The sequence below is a fragment of the Bubalus bubalis genome, chromosome 2 (assembly GCF_019923935.1).
Source record: "Bubalus bubalis isolate 160015118507 breed Murrah chromosome 2, NDDB_SH_1, whole genome shotgun sequence".
NCBI lineage: Eukaryota > Metazoa > Chordata > Mammalia > Artiodactyla > Bovidae > Bubalus > Bubalus bubalis.
Window position 1 is genome coordinate 65,777,700 of NC_059158.1, and position 26,924 is coordinate 65,804,623.

Genomic DNA, 26,924 nt, shown 5'->3' on the forward strand with positions numbered 1-26,924 from the left:
GAGTCTCTTGCTCTTCTTTAGTAAGGAAGGCATCCTGACAGTGAAACCAAAACTGCTTCAGTATTTAGACCATAGGACATTACGCCTTCTGATACTTATCACTGTCGCTCGGTGGATTGGTGCAGTGTTGTATGGAAGGTAGGGTTCAGTTTACAGCTCCCTTGTTTTCCTTCTGTAAACAGTTGGTCCGTTAATCCACAGAGAAGCAGATGTTCTTTTTATCAAACGTCTACTTAGTGATCAGGTTCAAGGCAAGGCTGTATACTTGTTTACCTGGGAAATATTTTTATGCCAGAACAAATAGCTTGTGAGTATTAGTTGGTTGATTTTTGCTGATCACTTGCACACAATCGTAAAGACTTAGTGGCTGTGTACAAGGACAGCAGTTTTCATCTTGAGTTGTTCTTCTGGGACTCTTACTAGTGATGGGATTTGTCTGTTGTCTTTATGAATTTATCCTTACAGATACAAGTCTAAGATCTTTATAAATCTAATGATTAGGGAATTTTAGGGTTTCCTTGGTAGCTCAGCAGTAAAGAATCCACCTGCAATGAAGGAACCACAGGAAACACAGGTTCGGACCCTGGGGTCAGGAAGATTCCCCTGGAGGAGAGCATGGCAACCCACTTCCGGTATTCTTGCCTGGAGAATCCCACGGACAGAGGAGCCTGGCGGGCTGCTGTCCATAGGGTCTCAAAGAGGCAGACACAACTTAAGCAACTTGGCACACACGCATGCATGCACTTCCAAAGTGACCTTGATCAGTTTACTTGAGTTCTGCACCTCAGGTTTGTTCTTTCCTCTATGAAATGATGGTGATAACTGTGTAGCAGGGTTATTACATATGAAGACTGTAGGTAATACATATAAGGCCTAAAAACTACTGGTGTGTAACAGTGCTAAAGAATTCAAGCTGTAGACTTGAATAGTCCATTTACTTGCTGGAGACCACATATGTTAAAGGAATATTTAAAACCCTCTTTCTTCTTAAATCATTTTTATTGCTGATGCCCTTAGTATTTTTTTAATCACTTGCATTCCTGTATATCTACTAAGTATATATTTTTTAAAAGTTTTTGCTTTGGAAGATAATGATAGTAGTAATTTCATGAATTGTAGATTGAATGGCCTATTTACAGAAGTACAAAAATTAGAGCTTTTTAATTTTTTCTACCATCCCCGCTCCAGGTCAATTGTTGGAATGACTATGTATAATCAAGCCACACAGGAAATTGCAAAACCATCAGAGCTTCTAACAAGTGTAAGAGCATACATGACTGTTCTCCAGTCAATAGAAAACTATGTGCAAATTGATATTACAAGAGTATTTAATAATGTTCTTCTTCAACAAACACAACATTTAGACAGTCATGGAGAACCAACCATTACAAGTCTGTACACAAATTGGTAAGAAACATATTTAGAAATTTGGAATGATAAAAAGTTTCTTTGTAATGAATGACTTACAAAAGTTTTTTAAATGGATTAATGCTTGTTCATGTTATTAGTCAACTTTAAAATTATATGCAGGAATGTATACCTTAATACATTTTTAATTAAATTCTCCTGTTGCAAATTTACTCTTCTCCTTAGGTATTTGGAAACTTTGTTAAGACAAGTCAGCAATGGTCATATAGCTTATTTCCCTGCAATGAAAGCATTTGTGAACTTACCCACGGAAAATGAATTAACGTTTAATGCAGAGGAATATTCTGACATATCAGGTGAATAATACTCTGGCATATTTTAGAGAATGAAGAAATCTTGATTCTTTTGGGTTTTGATTTCGTTATGACTATTTTCATTCAATTATATGGATAATCAAAAATTAATTTTAGACTTACCTAGGCACTTATGTTCTTTCTTATTTTAGACACTTTTCTTAGAGTTTTCAATTAATAATTTGCTTCTTAAATTTTTTTTTTTTGTCAAAGTGTAAAATTAATTCCATTTCGTTTCAGAAATGAGGTCATTATCAGAGCTGCTTGGCCCATATGGTATGAAGTTCCTAAGTGAAAGTCTTATGTGGCATATTTCATCACAAGTTGCTGAACTTAAGGTAATACAGTTTTTATTGATTTGAGCTTTAAAATATTTCAAAAATGTGAACAAACAAACCTAGAGTGTTAATTATTTTAACCTGACAAAGTTGTCATGAAATGAAATTATATGAATTTATATGAAATTTATAAATTATACAAAATTACAGAGCTAGCAAGTTCTTTGAGTAGCATCTTCATTTGCCTCTGTTTTATAAATGATAAAGCAGAAAGCTTAGAGAGGTGAATTGACTAGCTAAGGAGACTGAAACTCAAACTTCTTGACTGTTAGTCGTCTTCATTCTGTTGTATCGTGATGCCTTTCTTCCAATAACCATGTTCAAAGTTCCAGCCAGTCATCTGTTTAAATTTGTAGTTTGAATGTATGACTTTCCACAGATTCCAATATAAACATTGTTAGGTTTATTTTTTTTTTTTCTTTTTAAAAACTTATTTATTTTTAATTGGAGGATAATTGCTTTATAATACTGTGTTGGTTTCTGCCACACATCAGCATGAATCATCCATAGGTATACCTTTGTCCCCTCCCTCTTGAGCTTCCCTCCCACCTCCCACTGTTTGTTTGTTTTATTATTATTATTACTAGGCAGTCTTTTAAATTATCTTGTGCCTTTTAAACTGGATGAAAAATGTGCATAGCATTTTAATAAAGATGTGAAAGATCTGAAGCAAAGTTTTAAGTAATTCTAGAAGCCTTGTAAAAAGATCTCAGGGCTAAAGTGATTTATACTGAATGAGTCTATATAACAGCTATCTAGTTTTTTAAAGAATTTAAATTTGTGCCACCAAAATTTTTGAATTTACAGACAAAATAGGAAAGACACGTTTAAAAATACGGCTTTTTCTTTGTGAAAGTTTTTTGGTGGTTACTTGTGCCTTCTATTTTAAATTACTTAAGAATATGGTGTATAGGATTAATAAGTAGCTTGCATTTCAGGTGTAGCACTTGAGAAGTCTAAATGTGGTAATCTGATTTACTGAAAATTGAGCAAATAGACAGGTGAAGTCAATTCCTACAAGATTAATACTTTGCTGAGTGAATAGAGAGCAAGACTCAGTATAACTAAAAGGAGAGGCAGTATCATCACTCAGTGGTCCAGAACTCAATCTTTCAAGTCAGGCTATCATGGATTTTGGTCCTGTCACTTAAGAGCTTTGACTTTGGGTTGAGAATCACTTTAAGTGATACATTTCAGCTGCTTAGGTACTCACCATAGTCCCTGACTTACAATAAGAACTGAGTAAATATTTTAGTATTCATCGTGTCGTTATCCTCTCACTTCTTCTTTAAAAGAAAGATCTGCAATTCTTGGCTAGAAATCAGCCTTTAGTTACTTTATAATGTGGATTTTAAATGCACAGATATTATACCTTATATAGTTTTAAATACACAAATTGCACTTCTAGTTTTGGTGCTTTGCTTGCTTTACAAACAGTATAATTCTCACTTATTAGACTAACTCCTCTGTAAATTCATGATCTCTCTTCTATCCTCCTGTTCTCTGGCAGCACATCTGTCATCCCAGTCTACTTTCTTGTGTTCCTTTCAGTATGAGATCATTGCAGAATTATGGCCCAGTTATTTAGCTTTTGCTAACTGTTGTTTGTTTCAGGCACTTCCAGAACTGTTAGTGTTTTTATTGCTTCTCTGCCATTTAATGTGGCAGGTTAAGCAGTATGATGTGATAATAAAAATTGGCCTATACATACCTGTGAGAGTTGAAGGCATCTGATGTCCTTAACAGTGTTGTAAGGTGCCAAGAGGATCTGGCCTTCCACGTTTTCTCACATTTTTCACTCTTCCATCCCAGCTGGCCTACTTGCTGTTGTGTCATCTCAAAGTAGTGTTCCCTGATATACTGTCTTAGCTTGTTTTCTTGTAACATTCATATATTTTTCAGTTATCAGAATATCCTTTCTTGACCACATTTTAAAAAATAGCAACCATTACTTTCTGTTCTTTTAATCCAGCTTTATTTGTGTTATTTGTTCCCTTTCATGTCATGCATCTTATGTCACTTTCACTAGAATAAAAACTTAATTATAAACTCTCTTAAAACCTTGGTGCTAAATTAATGTCCAGCAGATAGAGGTGCTTGGTAAATATTTGTTGGGTTCAAAAATAAAAACAGGTAGCTTTCCTGATTTTTTACTGTATTCTAGGATTTTTCTAAGCTCTTTTCATGTATTTTATTAACTCCTTTAAATCCTTAAAACTGGTATTGTCCCTATTTTACAGATTAGAAAAGTAAAACCAAGAAAGATTAACTTGTCCAGGCTGACATGCTTAATATATAACTAAATAAATTTGAGTCTATATAGAGTCGCCCTGACTCCAGAGCTTATACTAGTACTGTGCTTCACTGTCTCAGAACATGAAAGAGATCTTAGCAATCACCTAACCTACTCTTAGCTAGTGCAGAAACATACATTTTTCTAGGTGGGTGAGTTGATCTTGAAAATTAGGCAATCTCATCAATTACTCTATATTTCTACTTATGTTTATATCTAAACTTGCCTGGTGGCTCAGCTGGTAAAGCATCTGCCTACAATGAGGGAGACCTGGGTTCAATCCCTGGGTAGGGAAGATCCCCTGGAGAAGGCAGTGGCAACCCACTCCAGTACTCTTGCCTGGAAAATCCCATGGACGGAGGAGCCTGGTAGGCTACAGTCTATGGGGTTGCAAAGAGTTGGACAAAACTGAGCGACTTCACTTTGACTTTCATATCTAAATAGTAATTTTTGATTGGCCCTTACTGTTACTTCAAGAGGTAGAGACTGCCTGTAATAAGATGACCCTTCACATGTTTAAAGCAGTTTTTAATATATTGCCTTTCTCTTCCCTAGGTGAAATATATTCATATGTAGTTTCACTCTCTTCTGTCACAAATTCTCTTGTTGGTGTTGCTTATAGAGAATAATGCCTAGAACTGAGAATAAACTTCAACTTCAACTACAGATCTGATTAGTGAGAGTGCACTTACTTACCCTGGACACTGTACTTACTAGATAATATGTAGCATCAGCACTTTATGTAGCTATAATACCATGCTGTTTTCAACTTGGAATCAGATATCTTTTTTTTTTTCCCTTTCTCTTAACCGTTCTTCCTCCTCCTTCCTTCCCCCTCCCCTTCACTCCCCTCTTTTGTTTTCCTACACTAACTTGAACCATGGCTTCCACATCTGTTTTTTTTTACAAGGTTGTTGTTCAGTCACTAAGTTATGTCTGTCTCCTTGCTACCCCATGAACTGCAGCATGCCAGGCTTCGCTGTCCTTCACTATCTCCCAGAGTTTACGCAAACTCATGTCCATTGTGTCGGTGATGCCATCTCAACATCTCATCCTCTGTCACCACTTCTCCTCCTGCCTTCAATCTTTCCCAGCATCAGGGTCTTTTCCAGTGAGTCCATTCTTCATATCAGGTGGCCAAAGTTTGGAGCTTCAGCTTCAGCATCAGTCCTTCCAGTGTATATTTTCAGGGTGATCTCCTTTAGGATGGACTGGTTTGATCTCCTTGCAGTCCGTGGGACTCTCAAGAGTCTTCTCCAGCACCACAGTTTGAAAGCATCAATTCTTCAGTGCTCAGCCTTCTTTATGGTCCAATTCTCACTTCCATACATAACTCCTGGAAAAACCATAGCTTTGACTAGATGGACCTTTTTTAAGATAGACTTTATTTTTAGAACATTTTATGTTCACAGCAAAATTGAACAGAAGGTGCAGAGATTTTCCATACGTGCCCTGCTTCACATGTGCATAACCTTCCCCATTATCAACATCCTCTATCAGAGTGGGTACATATTGTCATAATCAGTGAACCTACATTGACATACTATTATCACCTGAAGTCTCAAATTTACATTAGGGTTCTTTCTTGATTTGTGCGTCTTGTGGGTTTTAACAAATGTGTGAAGTGAAAGTCACTCATTGGTGTCCAACTCTTTGCAACCCCACGGACTGTAGCCCACCAGGCTCCTCTGTCCATGGGATTCTCTAGGCAAGAATACTGGAATGGGTAGCTGTTCCCTTCTCCAGGGGATCTTCCCGACCCAAGGATCAAACCCAGGCCCCCGCTTTGCAGGGGACCATCTGAGCCACCAGGAAAGCCCAGGAATACTGGAGTGGGTAGCTGATCCCTTCTCCAGGGGATCTTCCTGACCCAGGAATCAAACTGGGGTCTCCTGCATTCCAGGCAGATTGTTTACCAGCTGAGCTAACCAGGGAAGCCATAACAAATGTATGTTGTCCTTTCAGATTGACTTTTTTTTTTAATTTATTTTTTATTTGAAGGAAAATTGCTTTATAATGTTGTGTTGGTTTCTGCTGTACAAGGACACAATTCAGCCTTAATTATACATACACCCCCTCTTTTAAGCCTTCCACTTCTCCCACCATCCCATCCTCTAGGTCATCACAAAGTGCCAGGCTGGGCTCCCTGTGTTCTTAGCAACTTCTCACCAGCTGTCTGTTCAGTACGTGATAGTGTATGTATGTCGCTACTTCCTCCATTCATCCTACTCTCTCCTTCTTTCACTGTATCCGCAAGTCCCTTCTCTACATCTGAGTCTCCATTCCTTACCTACAAATAGGTTCATCAAAACCACTTTTCTAGATTCCCTATTTGTGCATTAATATACAATATTTGTTTTTCTCTTTATGACTTACTTCACTCTGTATAATAGATGCTAGGTTCTTCTGCCTCACTGGATATTACTCAAATGCATTCTTTTTTATGGCTGAGTAATATTCCATTGGATCTATGTACTACCTCATTATCTTTTCATCTGTTGATGGACATCTGGGTTGCATCCGTGTCCTGGCTATTGTTTAAATAGTGCTGCAGTGAACATTGGAGTACATGTGTCTTTAGAATTGTGATTTTCTCAGGGTATATGCCCAGTGGTGGGATTGCTGGATAATAGTAGATTTATTCCTGTTTGTTTGTTTGTTTGTTTGTTTTTGAGGAATCTGCATGCTGTTCTCCATAATGGCTGTATCAGTGTAACATTCCCACCAACAGTGTAGGAGGGTTCCCTTTTCTCCATATCCTCTCCAGCATTTATTATTCGTAGATTTTTTGGTGATGGCCATTCTGACTGGTGTGAGGTGATACCTCATTGTAGTTTTGATTTGTATTCTCTAAAAATGAGTCACGTTGAGCATTTGTTCATCTCAGTATATACAAGACATACAGATGGTTTATTGGCCATCTGTATGTCAGAGAAAAGTCTGTTAAGGTCTTCTGCCCATTTTTTGATTGGGCTGTTTGTTTCTCTGATATTGAGCTGTATGAGCTGCTTATATATTTTGGAGATGAATCTTTTGTCAGTTGTTTTATTTGCAGGGTTTTTTTCCTCCCATTTCCTCCCGTTCTGAGGGTTGTCTTTTAATCTTGTTTATTAATAGTTTCCTTTGCCCTGCAAAAGCTTTTAAGTTTAATTAGGTCTCTTTTGTTTATTTGGTTTTCCACATCTTATATTTTGTATGATATTGTTTTTTAGACCTTTATTATTTTCATAATTTTTCTTGTTATTGTTCATTATTTTTAGATCTTTTTTGAGTTCAGATTTTTCTCATGGTCTCTTAGTAATCCTTTTATAAACTTAACTGTCTTAGCTATGTCCTTAATTGTTAATGTTATCAAGTATATTCTTATTCTTTAAAATAAATGGTAAAAGCTGATGTTTTAACATTTTTCATTTATATCTTGGAGTGACAGTATTTTCTTAGATATTAAAATTTAAAGTTGATGTAATAATAATATAAATAATGTTGACTTCTTTTTTAATACTATGTGTTTTCTGACTCGAGTGTTATTTCTTGGCTGGGTTCTTTTTCAGATATTTGATAGTATTAAACCTGAGTTTAAAAGCTAGTCAAAAGAAACTTTTTGGGTAAGAGTTTAGATTTATTATCTTTGGAGATATATCAGTGTGAGTTAACTTGGGTTTCTCATTAAATGTAACATACCCCAAAACCAAGATGGTTTATAATACTAAAACTTTTTTTCTTTAAAACTTCTGATTTTAGTAATCTTCTTTGTGATTTTCCTTACTTGACATGAGTTTTTAGTTTACCTTCATAAAACCTTGCATATTTTATTAATTGTAAGACTTTTAGAAAAACCACATGGTTATGTTTTGCTGTTTAGGAGCTTTATATTTTTATTTTTTTGCTTCTCAGCACTAAATCATGATTTAGTTAAGCATTTTTCAGAAGCGTTCTTAATGTGGTCAGCCATAAATATGAAAGCGTTACATTTCCAGCATTGTGCCCATTGTGCCCGTTATCATTTAGATTTCTGCAAAACAAAGCTAGTCCTGAGGATTTAGTTATCTGGGATTGCACAGCGCTTTCCGGTGGTTTTCTTAGAGATCATTCTCACCAATCCCAAGTTGTAATTCAGATTTCTGTGAATTTAACCACTTGTGTGTTATTAAGAACTGGAGGTATTATTCATAACTTTGTTTTCTCAGCCTCGGTGTACTGAGGCCTACTTAGTGTGTATTCTTATATTTTATTCCATAAGAAATATTATGGTCATAATATAATGGTGTTTCATATAGACAAGTTCAGTTTGTTTTACACTGTTGTATTTTATTGAGATAAATCTCCTCGTACTTGTTTATCAGTGCTGATTCTAATTTTATTTTGCATTTTCAGTGTCCTGAAAATTACTTTGCTTAGAATACTGAGTTTATAAAATTATATTAATAGAAATAACACAGATTTTTGCTTCCAGTACGGGTAGGCTAGATTATTTAGGTCAGTTCTTACCTTAAGGACAACTTTTTTTAAAAAATGGAGCTAGATAGATAGGAAGAGAGGAAGGAAGACAGACATCTTCCAAAGAAGAGCTAAAAAGACAGTGAGGTGTTTATTTCTAGACCTTAGTTCCCCAACTAGGGATCCAACTTGTGCCCCCTGCAGTAGAAGCAGGGATCCTTATCACTACACCACCAGGGAAGTGCCCCTGGAAGCCACTTTTGATGTGAAGACATTTGCTAATTTAGAAGTAAGATTTGTAAGATCCAGCTGTAGTCTTGTGGGTCTTGTGGAGCAAGGAGCTCTATAATCAAAACCCAAGACAAAGCCTACCCAAAGTGGGAGTGGAAAGGAATCCTGCTTAATTTGTCTTTCACCTTCTTTACCTGATATTCCTGAATGTAGCGTCCTCTTGTCAGCATCACTTGAGAAGTTGGGTGTGGAAGATGCCCAGACAGGCATATAATGACCCTCTTGTTATCAAATGCAAGTCTTCCTTTCTATGCCACTGCCTATAATTTCTGAGCCCTCCCTAGGTTCCAAGGCTTCCATTAACTTGCCTTCTGTGCTTTATCTCCCTTAAAAGAACTTAACTACTCAAATTTCTCACCTCTACATATTCTTTGCTCCAGTTTTCATCTTCTAGAAATTTGTTGGGCTGTCTCATTAGGTCTTGTTTCCTCTGTTGTTTCCTTTATTATTGTAGATTTATGCCTTTTTAATTTTTTTCCTCATTTCAGTGGATTTTTGGAAGAAGCAGAGTTTAGACATATATAGAGATTTTTTTACATTTAATCAGCATTTCATGAGGTTTATATACTTCTTTGAACATTTTTATAGGAAAAATTTCAGATAGTGAATCAAAGAGTATGAATATTTACATTACTTTCTGATATTATCAAATATTCCTTGGAAAAGATTGTTAACTCACACTCTGCACGTTAAAGCATAATGGTGCCAGTATAGCATTTTAATCTTTTTTAAAATTAATGAGTACATTGTTTTGGGAGATTATAATATTTTTAAGATAGTTCTGTAACTTTTTAGCTTTAATTGTCTTTTTTTTAATATTTAAACTGACATAAATATTATGTGGCTGCATCTTCTTTTTATCTTAAAGTTTACATTAATTGACTGTTTTAGTTTCTGTTTTAGCTGAGGACCTTTTTGTTTCAGAATAAGTTTGTGGGCCAATAAAATAAATTTAAGGAAAAGTTTCTTTGTATTTAATGTGGAAGTCGCTCAGTCATGTCTGACTCTTTGCGACCCCATGGACTATACAGTCCATGGAATTCTTCACTAGAATACTAAAGTGGGTAGCCGTTCCCTTCTCCAGGGGATCTTTCCAACCCAGGGCTCCCACACTGCAGGTGGATTCTTTACCAGCTGAGCCACCAGGGAAGCCCCTCTATATTTAATGGTTGTGAATAAATCATGTCAGAGACATAGTCAACACTATGCATGTGTACTAATAATAAAACGCGTTTATTACTTTCTGTAGAAGAAAACCAGTCTGCATTCCTACTAAAATTCTTGGGGTATTTGGAGTTGTGCCCATCAAGTCAATTTCTTCTTCCAGTCCTGCTAGAAGAATTGTTTTGACATTTTACAGATCATTTCTTCTGTAGTTCTTCAGAGTCCTAGAAGGTGTTTTTTTCAAATGAAGTAAGAAATTTAAATATGAATTGTGCCAAGAATTCAACACTTTAGAACAGAAAACCAGCGTGTTTTTGTTTTTTTTTTTAGTAATCTTGATTTGTTTCACTTGATTAATCTCAGGTTGTTTCAAATCATTTAGTTACAATTCCTAGTATTAGTTTTCCAGCTTTGGGGCCCTTTGTCAGAGATAATCATTCATCATGGCTTTAAATGTATAGAAAACTCTGTTTCAGGATGCAATTGAGAGAGAAAAGAAATTTATATAAACTATACTTTGAAGAAGAGACATCATTAGCTTTTCAAGAGTAATGTGCAGCTAAATACTTTATGCTGATTGTTTTTAAAGTATGGTATCCAGATCAGCAGAGGCAGCCTTGCTTTGAATCTTAATTAAAAACGCACAATTTTTGGTTCTTCCTAAGACCCGCTAAATTAGGACGTGTGGGGTTGGAGCCCAGCAAGTCCTCCAGATCATTCAGATGCATGCTGAAGATCAACAACCATTTCTTTAGAGTTTAAGAACATGGATTTTAAAATCAGACATACCTGAAATTCCACTGTTTAATATCTGTAACTTTGGGCAAGTTACCTAACCTCTCTGAGCCTTAGTTTTCTCACTTGTGAAATTGTGGACTCTCACCTCCCTCATTTGGATCAGGGTAAATGGGATTGTAAATTGTCTAGTAGAGGACGTTAAAAATGATCACTGTATCTATTTAAATATTTACTATTTTGTTTTATTGATTCTGAAACAAAATTACCCTATATTAGTATTTCTGAAATTATATGTGTCTTATATGATTAGAAAATATTGTGTCAGTTTAATTATTAGAGTTTTTTTCTTAATGACACATAAAATAATGGTGCATTTAAAACTCAATGCTGTCTGTGATTCACTGATACGTGATATTATGTTCAAGATGTATGAACACTGTCAAGCTTGGGCATATATTTGAGTGTGTATTGACTGATGAGACAAGTATTGAATTGGCCTCAGAGCAGGCAGTTTCTCTAATTAGACACTGTAGAGGTTGAATTTAGCAAACAGTTGTGACTGGAACTGATCATCTGAATATGAGTAAAAGCAAAAATAATCCAAAGTGAAACATTAAATTCATACTGGTATAAGAAAAATTATTTTTATGAATTTTCCATATAGTCTTTTTATGCTTCCCTTAAGTCTCTTTTCATCGGCCATTGGTTTTTAACACAATTCCTGTGGCATTTTAACAGTGTGCTTGCAACATCTCCAAACCCAGACCTGCTGAGTTGACATATCCAGGCTTTCCAAATATACAGATCCATTATTTCTGCCAGAATAAAGTTAATTATATTTGTTTTAGTTATAATTTTTAAATGAAATTACTTTTTCCAGTACTGCTTTTAAGAAAAGAATTCTTTAATGAGTTGTACTTTTCTTAATTAGCTATCCTTCACTCCCTTCCCTCTCTTCCCTTTTCTCAGTGGTCTTGGAAGAGGAGGTAGATGTTGACATTTCTGTTTACTGCTGGGAAACTTTACTCTGTTTATAATTTTTATGAAGTGGTACCATACCCCTGTGGTTTTCTTCCTCTGTTTTTATGTATATCATCCAGTGATGAGCTCTAGGCTATCTTTAGCCAGCTTTAACTTTAGCAAGTTCTTTTTGTTTTGGTTGGAATTTATTGCTTTCTATATCCACTTCGGTGTCTGCTTTTTATTGTAGGTGCTGTACTGTGTCTAAGCATAAGATAATCCTTTATCCTACTCCTTATCTTTATTGCTTTTTCCTGAACTCCTCCCTTTTGAATTTGCAAGCTGAAGGAAAACATTAATTTTATTTAATTTTAAGATTCTTTTAATGAAAACAACAAAAACAAAGCATAGAGCATCTGGATTTTCTGTATTGTTTTTTTCTACTTGCCAGTTGTAATTGCCAAGCATGTTCTTATCTCATCAACCATAAGGAAGTCTGTGCCTGACCTAGGATCTTTCTTTTCTGGTTTTTTTTTTTCCTCAGAAACTTGTGGTGGAGAATGTTGATGTGCTAACACAAATGCGGACCAGCTTTGACAAACCCGACCAGATGGCTGCCCTCTTTAAAAGATTATCGTGTGGGTAACTCATGCTTTTTATAAGAATTAAGAAGACCCTGAAACTCAGTCTTTATTAGTTTTTGCTCAGATGTAAATATAAGTAGTAAGTTTTGAAAAGCATTCTTCACTAGAACATTTTAGCAATGAAAGGATCTTTTAAGTGAATGGCTTATCTGTTTCATAATTTTTTTTTTAACCATACTCTTAGTATCACATATTAAATATTCGATATCATTATCAGTTAACTCATGAACCCATTAAATAAGTTAATCTACATTAATTTAGACCAAAGGAGATTTAACTTTTGGGTCTGTAACTTTCTAAAAATCAGCATTATTGAGATACAGCTTATATAAGTAAAATGTGCATTTTAGTGAACAAGTGTGATGGTTTTTGACAGATGGATACATCCACATGGGCTTCCCTCATAGCTCAGTTGGTAAAGAATCTGCCTGCAATGCAGGAGATCTGGGTTCAGTTCCTGGATTGAGAAGATCCCCTGGAGAAGGAACTGGCAACCCACTCCAATATTCTTGCCTAGAGAATCCGCATGGACAGTGGAGCCTGGCAGACTACAGTCCATAAGGTTGCAGGAGTTGGACACGACTTAGCGACTAAACCACCACTGCCATACATCCACATAGCCATTACCACAGTCAAGATGTAGATCAGTCTGTCAGTCAGTCAGTTCAGTCGCTCAGTCATGTCCAACTCTTTGCAGCCCCATGGAAGAACAGTCTCTTCACCTCAGAAAACTCATGATTCCTTGTAGTCAGTTTCATACCCCTTGACCATGACTGATCTCATTTCTATCACCATAGAAATGATAAATTAAGATTGCCTGTTCTGTTTTATACAGTGTATACTCTTTTGTGTATTTTGTTGAGAGTCACCTCTCTTTGTTAAGTGAATCAGTAACTTGTTCCTTTGTATTGCTAACCTAGGATTCACTGCATGAAAACCTGAGCCTCCAACTTAAAAAATTTTTTTATATATCTTCTTGATACTGATTCTTTATTCAAGATATATTGTGAAATAACAGTGAGTCTTAAGTGTTTAATAAAGTATGTTTATCCAGTTAACTATTTTAGATCCACTTGAGTTAATTTCATCTGCTTTTTGTCCTTGAACTCAGAGTTATAATTAAAAACTAAAAATCACACTTCCTATTGATTCAGTTTAAAAGCCTTTCCAACTTTAAAGACTTAGTGAAATCCTGAATAAAATACTTTCTATATTTGAGAAAACCAGAGTTTGTTTTCCCAAATAAAAGATAATCCTGAAGTAAATTAAAGACATGCATAGAGTTTATGTACTTCCCCTTTGATATTTTTCTTTTAAGTGTTTTGCAGCTATATCAAATTTTATAAAACTATAAAATGACTTAGAGAATCACTTTTTTAGGCTAGCTTATCTTGCTTTTAAAAATACAAACTTATTTAATAAAAATTAATATAAAACTAAACTACAGGAACTTCCCTGGTGGTCCAGTGATTTAAGAATCTACCTGCTAATGCAGGGACATGGTTTGATCCCTGGTCTGGGAGGAAGGGCCCACATGCCATAGAGCAGCTAGGCCCATACGCTGCAGGTATTGAGCCAGTGCGCTGGAGCCTGTGAGCCACAGCTCCTGAGCCCACACTCCGTAACTTCTGAAGCCCGCATGCCTGGAGCGAGTGCTTCCCAACAAAAGAAACCACGGCAACGAGAAGCCCAAGCACCTCAGCAAAGAGTTGCCACCACTCGTCGCAACTAGATATAAAGCCCATGCACAATAATGAAAACCCAGAGCAGCCAAAAGTAAATAAAAGCAAAAAAATGTCCCACTAAACTACATTTCAGGTTGCCTTTTACAGCAGATCAGCCTTTGCCATAGCTTTAGAGGGAAAGCAGCAAAAGAGGTTTTGGAGGTGATGAAACATTGCCACTGTGGTGGTGATGATAAGTAGATCTACACATGTTAAAAGTTTTTCCTAGAACTGTACACTGAAAGGGGGAAAAGTCAGGTTTACTCTTGGGAACTTTAGGAAATGAAAATTTTAAAACGAAAAAGATTGACTTGGTAGCATTATACAGAAGAGTGTGAATGAATACTATTATTTAAATCCCTATCTGATCTCTTTTCTTCATTGGTCTACTGTATACTTATATTTTCTAGTATGCTTTACTTTATCCTTATTATTTTTGTTTTTCATGTTTCTTTGTCTTTTAAATACTCATTTGACTACCCAACTGGCCTTACTGGCCTGAATTTCATGCTAATAAACAACATTCTGACTGTATCATCTGGTTAGAGGCAACTAACCCACTGCAGTGTCCAATGCATGTTTACTATTACTTTTAACTCTCCTATTTGTTGAAATGAAACAAAATATTTTGTGTGATTTGGAAAAATAAAAGGTCTGCTAAAGAGTGATCTACTTAGGGGATAGAGAAAGCTACTCTTTGAGTTGAACTATTTTCCAGAATACTCTTCTGTCTCTAATCTCGTTTTTACCTTTGTGCTAAATTGATGTACTTTTGTAGCAGTTTGATTTTCATAGTCAGCTAACATATTCTTTTAAATACCCTTAAAAAGAAAAAGCTATGTAATTGATTAAAAGCAGCTCTGGGGAGCTCCCTGGTGGTCTAGTGGTGAGGTCCTTTCACCACTGTGGCCCTGGTTCAGTTCTTGGTGGAGGAACTAAGGTCTCACGAGCCACACAGTGTGGGCACCCCCCCCCCCTCCAAAAGGCTCTGAATTGGGAGGCAGTCTGCAATTAACTTTTGAGTTTTTCAGAATTTCTGTGTGACTTGAACAAGTTTATTTTATTTATTGAAACTATAAATTAAACAAGATTTCTTACTATGAAGTTTCTCAGAACTTTTAATATGTTGTTATTGTGCATGTTTAAGAGGAATTTATAGATACAGTCTTTGCAAACTTTGTTAAATTCTGGGTAACATCCTTTGGGAAGTATATGATTGTATCACACTACTTATTTTCTGATTGCTCACCTTATTCTCTGGATTCTTTTTCCTGGGTTTCCTGGCCTGTTTTTTTAGACTGGCATGCCCCTTTGTTCTCACTCCTCCTGAATGCCCATAAATTGGATGACATATTCTTAGAGAAATCTTTTCTTTTACTCTTCTTTCATCTTTTCTGGATAGTAACAACTTCCTAGTCTCATTTCTTGACTAATCATTTCATTAAACATCCTCTTGTGTTCTGGGTCTTAGGCACTCTGCTGAGTCCTATAGATAGATAAAAAGATTAATAGGACTTTGCTCATGTGGAATTTGTATTTGTGACTTACATTGTTTTGTTAACACTACTATGTTGATTCTCATCACATTTTGGTTTATTTTATGCTTTTTCATGTGTAGTAATACAAGATGCTTATGGTAAAGATTTAAACAAACCCCACAGGAGGTAGGAAGTCAAAACAAAATAATTCATTCCTACTGCTCAAAAGTATAACTGCAGTTAACAGTTTCTCTATACATCTGTCTAGCAATTTGTTATATATATACAAATATGCGTGTGTGTATGTATGTTTCATATAAATAGGATTCTGTTTTCTTAGTTTTCTTGACAGTGCCTTTAAATTGTTACTTAAGGTCTAGGTTATTGTTCTACTTGTATCTGCTTTCTTACTACATAGTATAGTGCCTTGTGTATGAGGAGTAATTCAATAAATGTTGGCTTTTTAAAAATGAAGGTATTAATCCTTCTAATCCTAATTTCCCTTGATTTTATTTAACCAAGTTTTAATTTTTAATATAATAGTAATAAATTTCAGAATAATGTTCTCTAACCAAAATGTAAATGATCAAATCCATTCATAGTCTTCATAAACCTGGTCTTATTGCTTATGATCTACATAATTATTTTTTGTTTCTGGACTCTGGACCTTAACATGTAGCATCTCCTAGTTCCAGGGCCATTTGATTTTAAGGATCCACTCTGATCAGCAGCTTCTTCTTTCCCTAGTCTTGCTTCTCCTCCCTCCTACCTCTACCATTACTGTGATAGGGTTATACAGGAGGCTACTTATATTGTTATTTCAAGATTCTGATGAACCGTCTAAGCCATTTTAAAGAACAATGTACTCCACTGAAAGTAAACAATAATTTCCTTAGTTTTAATATCAACTTTCAATACCTTTGCCTCTTTAATCATTTGTTGTAATCAAATTGTTTTTAATTGTGCCTTTTATCATGGGGTTTTATGACAAAGAGTTTTTCCAAGGTTAAGAAAGAATCCAATTCACTCTCTTCTCTTTTCTCCTTCCTTCAAACTTAGCTGTTGACAGTGTCTTGAAGAGGATGACAATAATTGGTGTAATTTTATCCTTCCGATCACTGGCACAGGAAGCACTAAGAGATGTAAGAAGCCATTTTAAGTACATATTCTATAGCCAAATAGTCCTTTTTAATTTCCCAGAAATTAAAAGTAACTTTTACCATTTATAGTTGGCAGTAATATAACTAAAATTCCAGTTTTCATAGTTTATGTGAAATAAAGCATATAGAAATCATAGTTACTATTTTTTGTTTTGGTGATATAATTCAGAAGATACAACTTGCCTGGGTATTGTGCTACTTTTTCAACTTTTTCTTCATTAACGCATTTTCCATTTTGACTATACTCAGTTTGCCATCAAATGCATTCCATTAATGGGTACATTAGAAAATCATATGCAAATAGACATAGTAAAATAATTTTATGAAAGCTGAAAGGAGTTGAGTGGTAACATTTCATAAATTTAGAGATTGCCTTTAAGAAATAATTACTTGTTTTCCTGCCTAGGTCTTGTCCTACCACATTCCTTTTCTTGTCAGTTCAATTGAAGATTTCAAGGATCACATTCCAAGGGAAACGGATATGAAGGTAGTAAAACTTCTATTTGTATTTTACTGTTTCTAAAATGACATATTTAACTTATATATGAAATGAAATTTAGTAAATCCTTAGCTATTATAAAGTTTAGAAGTAATGTGTTAACATTTTTGGCTTTGAAAATGCATCTTTGAAAGCTCAGCACCAAAATACTATATAGGCATTTTAAAAGTCAGTCTTCCTTGATCACCTATAGCAATGTAAAATGAATTAATATCAGTCACCTTTTTTTTTTTTTTTTTTTTCAAAAACATATTTCATATTTCCTCTTTTATTATATAAATATCAGTTTAACCTTTTACTATAAGAATGTAAATGTTTTAAGAGAATCTTTGTTATTATTTATACAAATTCACAAACAGTACAATTAATTGATTAAGGTCTCTGGGTTTCTTTAACTCCGTGGTCTCATGTGTTGCTGTGGAGGATTCTAAAAAAATAAACAAAACAAACAAAAAACCCCAACAGAAAAACATACATCCTACTCAGAAGTGATTTTTTTTTTAAAGCCACAAGTCCCAACCCCCACCAAAATAAAGAAAGGCGTCTGCTCCTCCATTTAGAAACAGAATTTTTAAAAACCCACCAACACCTGTTTTATTAACAGAATAGCCATAAGACATGAATTTCAGTCTCCTCCTCTTCACACCAGGGCCCCAGGCCTCTCTAAGCCAGCTCCAGCTCCTCTGCTCCCTACAGGAAGCCTCACTGTGACTTTTTTGTGGGGAAGTGTTTCCACAAAAAAGAGGGAGGGCAGGGCAGAGGCTTTGCATATATAATCATCATTTTCAAGACACAATCTGCATCTCAGACAGACCCCTCCCCCCCCCAAAAAAAAACCACAGTCCAACTCTCATGTCTCCCACACATTTGTGCTATATAAATTAAGTCAAGATTTAGGAGCACGGTTGGGTCTTCAAATGCTTAGAAACAAGGAGAAAAAGAAAAATAAGAGCCAGAAATGTGAAGTGGGAAACACCGGATGGATGGGGTATGGGAAGAAGCCAAAACGAAAAAGAAATACAAACCCAATGGGCATCTTCCTAGTCCAGGCACACAAGTGTTTCAGTCTCAAAATATCTCTCTTGTAGAACTCCAGGGCTTCAGAGAAAAAAGTAAACTAAAACGAGTTAGCCTGACATATGTGTGTGTGTGTATGTATAATTTATATAATATATATACTCAGTAGAAAAAGATAGACAAGTTGAATTCAAGTTTCTTAAAAAACAAACAAACAAACAAAAACAGACAATATGAATGAAATGAGCAGTAGTAACAGAGTGCTGTCAGAGGAGCAATGAGGTGAGACTGAGATAGGTTACAAAGTGTAAGAAGGGTGAAAAGGCCATTGTAGTTGGGTTTGCTTTTTTATATTTTGAAATAAAAACCAGATCACAATATTCAAATGAAAGCTTAAGAGAAGGCAGACTTTTTCCTGAGCTCCCCAGGTCTGGAGGGATTGCTCACCCCCACCCCAACCTCCACTTCCAGGCGCACAGTAGCTCAGTCCCTCCTCCGGGAGGAGTGGGTGGTTGGCAGACTGTCCAGGAGAGGGGCGGGGGTGGCAGAGGTGGACAACCCCCCCCCCCCCCCCCCCCCCCCGCCCAACACACACACACACACACACACAAGAAGCAGGGAGGGGAAGGGAGCCAGGGTCTTCCAGTCATCGCCCCACCGTGTCCATGGCCGGAGGGCAAACTGGGCGGGTGGGCCAGACGGATGCTGCTGGCCTCACCGGACCTTCTCACTGTCCGTCATCGCCACAGGCCCTGGTTGATGCTCTCCAGGCCGCTCTTGGTGATGCAGGTCAGTCGCCTTTTCCTTAAACTGATAGCTATTTATACATGGTCATAGTGAAGTGAAGTCACTCAGTCGTGTCTGACTCTTTGCCACCCCACGGACTGTAGCCTACCAGGCTCCTCAGTCCATGGGATTTTCCAGACAGGAGTACTGGAGTGGGTTGCCATTTCCTTCTCCAATACATGGTCATAAGCAGAATGAAAAAACCAATGAAATGAGAGTTGTTGTGTTTTAAATAAAGCTAAATTCAGCTTTTTAAAATTGATGTTAAAAAGTCTTATAAAAGGATGTTAATTATGGGTTATAATTTTTTTTAATTAATATCCTGTTTTAAATAGAAAGGTTAGTAACCTTATGAGCATCCACAGTCTTCATTTTGAAAATTTATTGGCAGCGAAATACAGCCACTGATTGAATCACAGCAAATATTTACCAGTGGTTACACATCTAGAACAGGCTTCCCAGGCGGCGCTAGTGGTAAAGAATCCACCTACCAATGCAGGAGAGGTAAGAAATGCAGCTTCAGTCCCTGGGTTGGGAAGATCCCCTGGACTAGAGCATGACAACCCATTCTAGTATTCTTGCTTGGAGAAGCCCATGGACAGAGGTCCCTGGTGGGCTATGGTCTATAGGGTCACAAAGAATCGGACACAACTGAGGGGACTTAGGACGCATGCATGCACACACATCTAGTAAGTGAGCTATTTTATCCATATTTTCTAAGTTTTCATGTTTCTTAAAGATTATTATTTCTTAAAGATTATTATTTTCATGTTTCAGAAAGATTATTTTGTTTTGTGTAGTTTGAAAAGCCTTGACTTTAAAAAGTTATTTCTAAACTTTTTGTCTGGTGTTCAGCTGTTTTCTCAAATTTATTTTTGAGGCTTTTAGCACTTGTTCCATCCTTCTCTTGCTGTCCTCACTTTGTTACTTTTCCCCTCTTCTCATTCGGATCCTGTAAGATGACCAAATTTTGCTGTGTACCTTCGCACATTTTCTGATTTGGTCTGTAATTATTCTTAATGAAAATCCTGGCTTTTATATTTCTGCCTTTTGAAATCTATTTATCTTAAAGCCTGATTCAATTGCCATCTCCTAAGAAATATTCCTGAATCCCCAAGTATTCATTTCTTCCTTTTCTTCCTTTTAGTATTTTCAGAGAACTTTTTGTTTGTTCATTGTAAAGTTAAATATATTCAACGTTGTATTATAGCTGGGTTTTTACAGTTAAATTTATACTAGATTGTAAAGCTGTTGTAATATCAAGAGCAATCCTGTCTAGGTAGTTTCTGAACTGAAATATTGAGCAGTCAGAATATCCTTGAGATCCATATGTGATACCAAAAAACACTAGTCATTAGAACTTGCTTTATAGGGTTTTAAATTAGTACTTCTTTAAAAATCTATTTTAATAAAGAATTTACTGTATTTAGATATACAACATGATTAGGCACTGAACTACGGTAATTTTTAAAGTATGGACATAAACATAAGGTCATTAATTTTGATTCACTTTTTTTTTTCCATATCTTTTGGCTTGATCTTGCTCTTACACCTATGTTTACAAGAAAAATAATAGGTTTAGAATGATTCTATTGGAATTTGTCACTGCAAATATACAAGTTTTGTTTGGCCTGATAGTATAAAGTTATAATCAGCAACACATACACAGTACTAAGTCAGCTGTTGAGTATAGTTAGTTGTACTGTATAGTTCCTTCTTCAGCCAAGTTTTTGAAATTCTCTAGAGGTTCGTGACATTGTACAGGAGACAGAGACCATCCCCATGGAAAAGAAATGCAAGAAAGCAAAATGGCCGTCTGAGGAGGCCTTACAGATAGCTGTGAAAAGAAGAGAAGCAAAAAGCAAAGGAGAAAAGGAAAGATACAAGCATCTGAATGCAGAGTTCCAAAGAATAGCAAGGAGAGATAAAACCTTCCTCAGCGATCAATGCAAAGAAATAGAGGAAAACAACGGAATGGGAAAGATTAGCGATCTCATCAAGAAAATTAGAGATACCAAGGGAACATTTCATGCAAAGATGGGCTCAATAAAGGACAGAAACGGTAGGGACTTAACAGAAACAGAAGACATTAAGAAGAGGTGGCAAGAATACACAAGAAAACTGTACAAAAAAGATCTTCACGACCAAGATAATCATGATGGTGTGATTACTCACCTAGAGCCAGACATCCTGGAATGTGAAGTCAAGTGGGCCTTAGAAAGCATCACTACAAACAAAGCTAGTGGAGGTGATGGAATTCCAGTTGAACTATTTCAAATCCTGGAAGATGATGCTGTGAAAGTGTTGCACTCAATATGCCAGCAAATTTGGAAAACTCAGCAGTACCCACAGGACTGGAAAAGGTCAGTTTTCATTCCAATCCCAAAGAAAGGTAATGCCAAAGAATGCTCAAACTACTGCACAATTGCACTCACCTCACACGCTAGTAAAGTAATGCTCCAAGCCAGGCTTCAGCAATACGTGAACCGTGAACTTCCAGATGTTCAAGCTGGTTTTAGAAAAGGCAGAGGAACCAGAGACCAAATTGCCAACATCCGCTGGATCATGGAAAAAGGAGGAGAGTTCCAGAAAAACATCTATTTCCGCTTTATTGACTATGCCAAAGCCTTTGACTGTGTGAATCACAATAAACTGTGGAAAATTCTGAAAGAGATGGGAATACCAGACCACCTGACCTGCCTCTTGAGAAACCTATATGCAGGTCTGGAAGCAACAGTTAGAACTGGACATGGAACAACAGACTGGTTCCAAATAGGAAAAGGAGTACGTCAAGGCTGTATATTGTCACCCTGCTTATTTAACTTATATGCAGAGTACATCATGAGAAACACTGGGCTGGAAAAGAAGCACAAGCTGGAATCAAGATTGCCAGGAGAAATATCAATAACCTCAGATATGCAGATGACACCACCCTTACGGCAGAAAGTGAAGAGGAACTAACAAGCCTCTTGATGAAAGTGAAAGAGGAGAGTGAAAAAGTTGGCTTAAAGCTCAACATTCAGAAAAGAAAGATCATGGCATCTGGTCCCATCACTTCATGGGAAATAGATGGGGAAACAGTGTAAGATTTTATTTTGGGGGGCTCCCAAATCACTGCACCTGGTGTTTGCAGTCATGAAATTGAAAGACGCTTGCTCCTTGGAAGGAAGGTTATGACCAACCTAGATAGCATATTCAAAAGCAGAAACATTACTTTGCCAACAAATATCCGTCTAGTCAAGGCTGTGGTTTTTCCAGTGGTCATGTATGGATGTGAGAGTTGGACTGTGAAGAAAGCTGAGTGTCAAAGCATTGATGCTTTTGAACTGTGGTGTTGGAGAAGACTCTTGAGAGTCCCTTGGACTGCAAGGAGATCCAACCAGTCCATTCTAAAGGAGATCAGCACTGGGATTTCTTTGGAAGGACTGATACTAAAGCTGAAACTCCAGTACTTTGGCCACCTCATGCGAAGAGTTGACTCACTGGAAAAGACTCATGCTGGGAGGGATTGTGGGCAGGAGGAGAAGGGGATGACAGGGGATGAGATGGCTGGATGGCATCACCGACTCGATGGACGTGAGTCTGAGTTAACTCTGGGGGTTGATGATGGACAGGGAGGCCTGGCATGCTGGGATTTATGGGATAGCAAAGAGTTGGACACGATTGAACAACGGAACTGACTGAATTGAGTGTTCTTATAGGCAACTCGAATTTAAACATTCTGTATTTTTTCTTACTAAAGTGAGATTTCTCAGAAATTTTTTGGTATGTTTCTTACTCTAGTTTTTATATTTTTTAGGTTGCAATGAATGTGTATGAATTATCATCAGCTGCTGGATTACCTTGTGAGATTGATCCTGCCTTGGTGGTAGCTCTTTCCTCACAAAAATCAGGTAAAATACATAAGTAATTATGTAGTAGTCTTATTAAATAACCTAGGGAACACAAATATAGATGTAATACTTATCTGTTCAAGTGTCTGCCCTATATCAGTGAGTTTTTTGTGTATTTTTTGGTAGTTGGAATATATCAGTGCAGAAAATACCAAGGTCCTTGTCTTCTGGAGCTTATGTTATAGCACAGTCATCACAGAGATTAGATATTTAAGTCTGAAGACTGGATAAGGTTATTAAGCCCATCTAGTATGCAGAGGTGAAGAGGATCAGAGTCAGTCCTGGGCCACCTTCAAGTTTAAGAGTTCAGGGAGAAGAGGAGAAACTACCAAAAGAGAAACTGAGGAGGGATGTGTGAAGGAGAAGAAAAACCAGGAAGGAATCACTTCCATTTGAGAGGAAAGGAAATGGTCAGCTGTGTAGAATTAATAGGTGTGGCAAGAGCAGTGTCAGTGGAGTCCTTTTAAAGGCAAAAAGCTCATTAAAGAGGGCTGAAGAGAAAATAGGAGAAAAGAAATGAGAGATAATGAGTATAAAACAACTCTCTTGCAGAGTTTTACTGGAGGGGAGCAAAGAAAACTGTAGTAGCTAGAGGTAAAAGTAAAATCAAGGGAAGGATATTTTTCAGATGGGAAAATAAGTGTTTGTCTGCTGATGGAAATCATCTAATAGATAGAAACATTGTTATCTAGAAAAGGGTGTCTTGGGAGTTCCCTGACAGTCCAGTGGTTAGGAACTAAGATCCTACAAGCTGTGGCATAGCCAAAAAAAGAAACCGTAATACGTAAATTTTTTAAATGTATAAAAAATATGAAAGTATATCCTATTTTAATTGGACTAGAGCTACTTACCATAGAAAGTCTGTGCATTATTATGTAATATTAAATATTTAAAATATTTTAAGATCAGCCCTTTAAAATGTATTACTCAGAATTCTAGTTTTTTCCACAAAGTAAAATGTTTCATCTGTTTCTGGTACTAAAATGCCTTCCCCTACTTCCTTGGATGTAACATGGTGCTTGACTAAGTTCATCAGTTCTTTTTTGATTTGACATTAGTTTTGTTTCATCACTTATGCAATATGTTCATTATAGTCACATGGATAATTATTGAGACTAGCTTGATTTGCCAGGGCTGTATTTTTTATAATCATCGAGGTTTAAAAAAAATTTTATTGAAGTGTATATAATTGATTTACGGTGTTGTGCCAGTCTGCTGTACAGCAAAGTCTCAGTTATACACATAAATATTCTTTTCCATTGTGATTTATCACAGGATATTGAATATAATTCCCTGTGCTATGGTAAGACGTTGTTTGAAAGTGAAAGTGTTAGTTGCTCAGTCATGTCTGATTTTTTGAGACCCCATGAACTGTAGCCTGTTAGGCTCCTCTGTCCATGGAATTCTCCAGCAAGAATACTGGAGTGGGTTGCCATTTCCTTCTCCAGGGGATCTTCCTGACCCCAGGATCGAACCTGGGTTTCCTGCATTGCAGGCAGATTCTTTACCATTGAGCCACAAGGGAAGCCCATGCCATGTTTTAGATTCCACATATATTATATGGTATATATTCCACATGATATCATATGGTGTTTGTCTTTCTCTTTCTGACTTCCTTCATTTAGTATGATAATTTCTGGTTGCATCCATGTTGCTGCAATTGGCATTGTTTTCTTCTTTTTTATGGCTGGGTAGTATTCCCTTCATCTATTGATGCATATCTTTATCCACTCATCTGTTGATGGACATTTGGATTGTTATCATGTTTTGGCTATTGTGAATAGTCATAATCAGCTAGATTTTTCAAATATATTCTGACTCTTGTCTTATGTTAAATTCTTAATTATATATAGTTAGTGGAGTGACTCTCAGGTACCAGATAAGTGAAGTACCTAGATAACACACACATTTTAGTATATGGATACAATAGATGTTTTAGATAAATTATTTTACAATAAATAATTAAAACATTAGGACAGTGTTACTTATATTCATTTATGACTGGTTCCTCCTGTCTTCTAAAATGAAGAGGTTAGAAATCCAGTTTACACATTTATATCTTTTTAATAGTAAATATCAGATCACATGTATATCTGTTTTAGAAAAAAATTGAAGTTTTTTGGATGATTTGGCACAGTAAGTTAGGAGATAATTTTCTATACTGAAACATAGAATTTTCCTATTAAATAGTTTATTATTAGTTATCAAGTAGAAGATTTTAGGATTCCAGTTATTCTAAATATATTTTTAGTCCTAGTAACCTTACAATTTAAAAAAGAAAAAGAAAATTTTGCCTTACTGTTTTTTTAGATGTCCTTGAAATATACTTAACAGCTTGATAATGGATGATACTATTGTGTATTATTTCTATGCATTCTATATTTCTTGTAACAAAATCGTAATCAGCTCTATAGAGAGTAAAATACATAAAAATTAAAATGTGCTTTTTCTGATTTAGATCATCAACTCTTAACTAATCTTGAAAGAAATACCTTGATGTTATTTGTAATTTTTCTGCCTTAGAAAACATAAGTCCAGAAGAAGAATATAAAATTGCCTGCCTCCTCATGGTGTTTGTGGCCGTTTCTTTGCCCACACTGGCCAGTAATGTGATGTCTCAGTATAGCCCTGCTATAGAAGGTAATAGTAGTTTAAAATTGTTTTGGCATTGGGAGAGTTATGAGTTTTGATATAGTAGGTATTTTTTTAACACAATAAGAAGTGGATTAAGTTTTGCTACTTACTAGATGTGTAATCCTAAAAGACTGAATTTTTCTTTTTCTAAGCCCCAGTTTCACATACACATATGAAGTGTATACATGTGAGCCTATGGGTGCCTGCATGTGTATGTGGCAGGGGGTAGTGAAGGGACTATCCAACTCTTAGGATTATTTTAAAGGATTGAATGGGGAAATGTTCGTAAAGCAGCTAAGCACTTAATAAGTTTCCAAAACAGTGTAAAACTGATGTATGGTTTCTTTTAGGGGTTTTTGAAAATGTGCCTGTTCAATACAGCAATGGTTGTTGCTCTCTTCTACAGTATTTTTAAAAGCACTAGTTCTCATGAAAGTGAAGAGAGGGCAAGGCAGGTTATGCTCCAACTGTTTTTAATCATGCCACTATTTATGTAGATTATAAAGTCATTAAAGATTTGATATTTTGAAGTCACACAGAAACCACAAACCCTATATGCACTTTCTCAGGGCACTGCAACAACATACATTGCTTGGCCAAAGCCATCAACCAGATCGCTGCAGCTTTGTTTACAATTCACAAAGGAAGCATTGAAGATCGGCTTAAAGAATTTTTGGCGGTATGTATAATCAAGCAAAATTCATGACTTTTTTTTTTTTTTAGAGAAAATTTAAAATCACAACTTTGGGGTGTAACAAAGTAAATTCTCTTAATTTATTTATTTTTGGAAGAAGAAACAGGTAAAGACAGGGTATTAAAATCAAAGAGCAGTTAGCTTAGCATTTTTCCCCTTTGGCTTAGCAGTCTCTTGTTTCTAGAGCTCTGCAATATGACTTTTTTTTCTGAGCTGATGTTTGGACTGCTCTAGAATTTTGCCTAGTGTTTGAAAGAGAACAAAACAAAACAAAGAAAGATAGAGGCAAAGGATGAATGTTCCCTCTAAAAGGATATATTTTATTTATTTCCATTTATTTGGAGAAAGTCTGTGAATGGAAACAAACTCAAAAATAAGAATACTACTCACTGCCAAAAGAAGGTAGTAATGCTGACTCTAGCCTCATGAAGTATTGCTCTTAGTTTCTGTGGT

General features: G+C 36.1%; 1 protein-coding gene across 3 annotated transcripts in view; it reads left to right on the forward strand.

The window, feature by feature from the left end:
- The window catches only part of NCKAP1 (NCK associated protein 1), a 108,543-nt gene that overhangs the window by 76,932 nt on the left and 4,687 nt on the right, over positions 1–26,924 (forward strand). For all 3 annotated transcript variants that reach the window (XM_025273748.3, XM_006071782.4, XM_025273747.3), the window contains 9 exons: positions 1,189–1,407; positions 1,594–1,724; positions 1,962–2,059; positions 12,487–12,580; positions 16,848–16,930; positions 17,355–17,435; positions 23,050–23,143; positions 25,667–25,783; positions 26,347–26,456. In XM_025273748.3, coding sequence (XP_025129533.1) covers positions 1,189–1,407; positions 1,594–1,724; positions 1,962–2,059; positions 12,487–12,580; positions 16,848–16,930; positions 17,355–17,435; positions 23,050–23,143; positions 25,667–25,783; positions 26,347–26,456 — 1,027 coding nt within the window. The remainder of the gene's footprint in view (positions 1–1,188; positions 1,408–1,593; positions 1,725–1,961; positions 2,060–12,486; positions 12,581–16,847; positions 16,931–17,354; positions 17,436–23,049; positions 23,144–25,666; positions 25,784–26,346; positions 26,457–26,924) is intronic.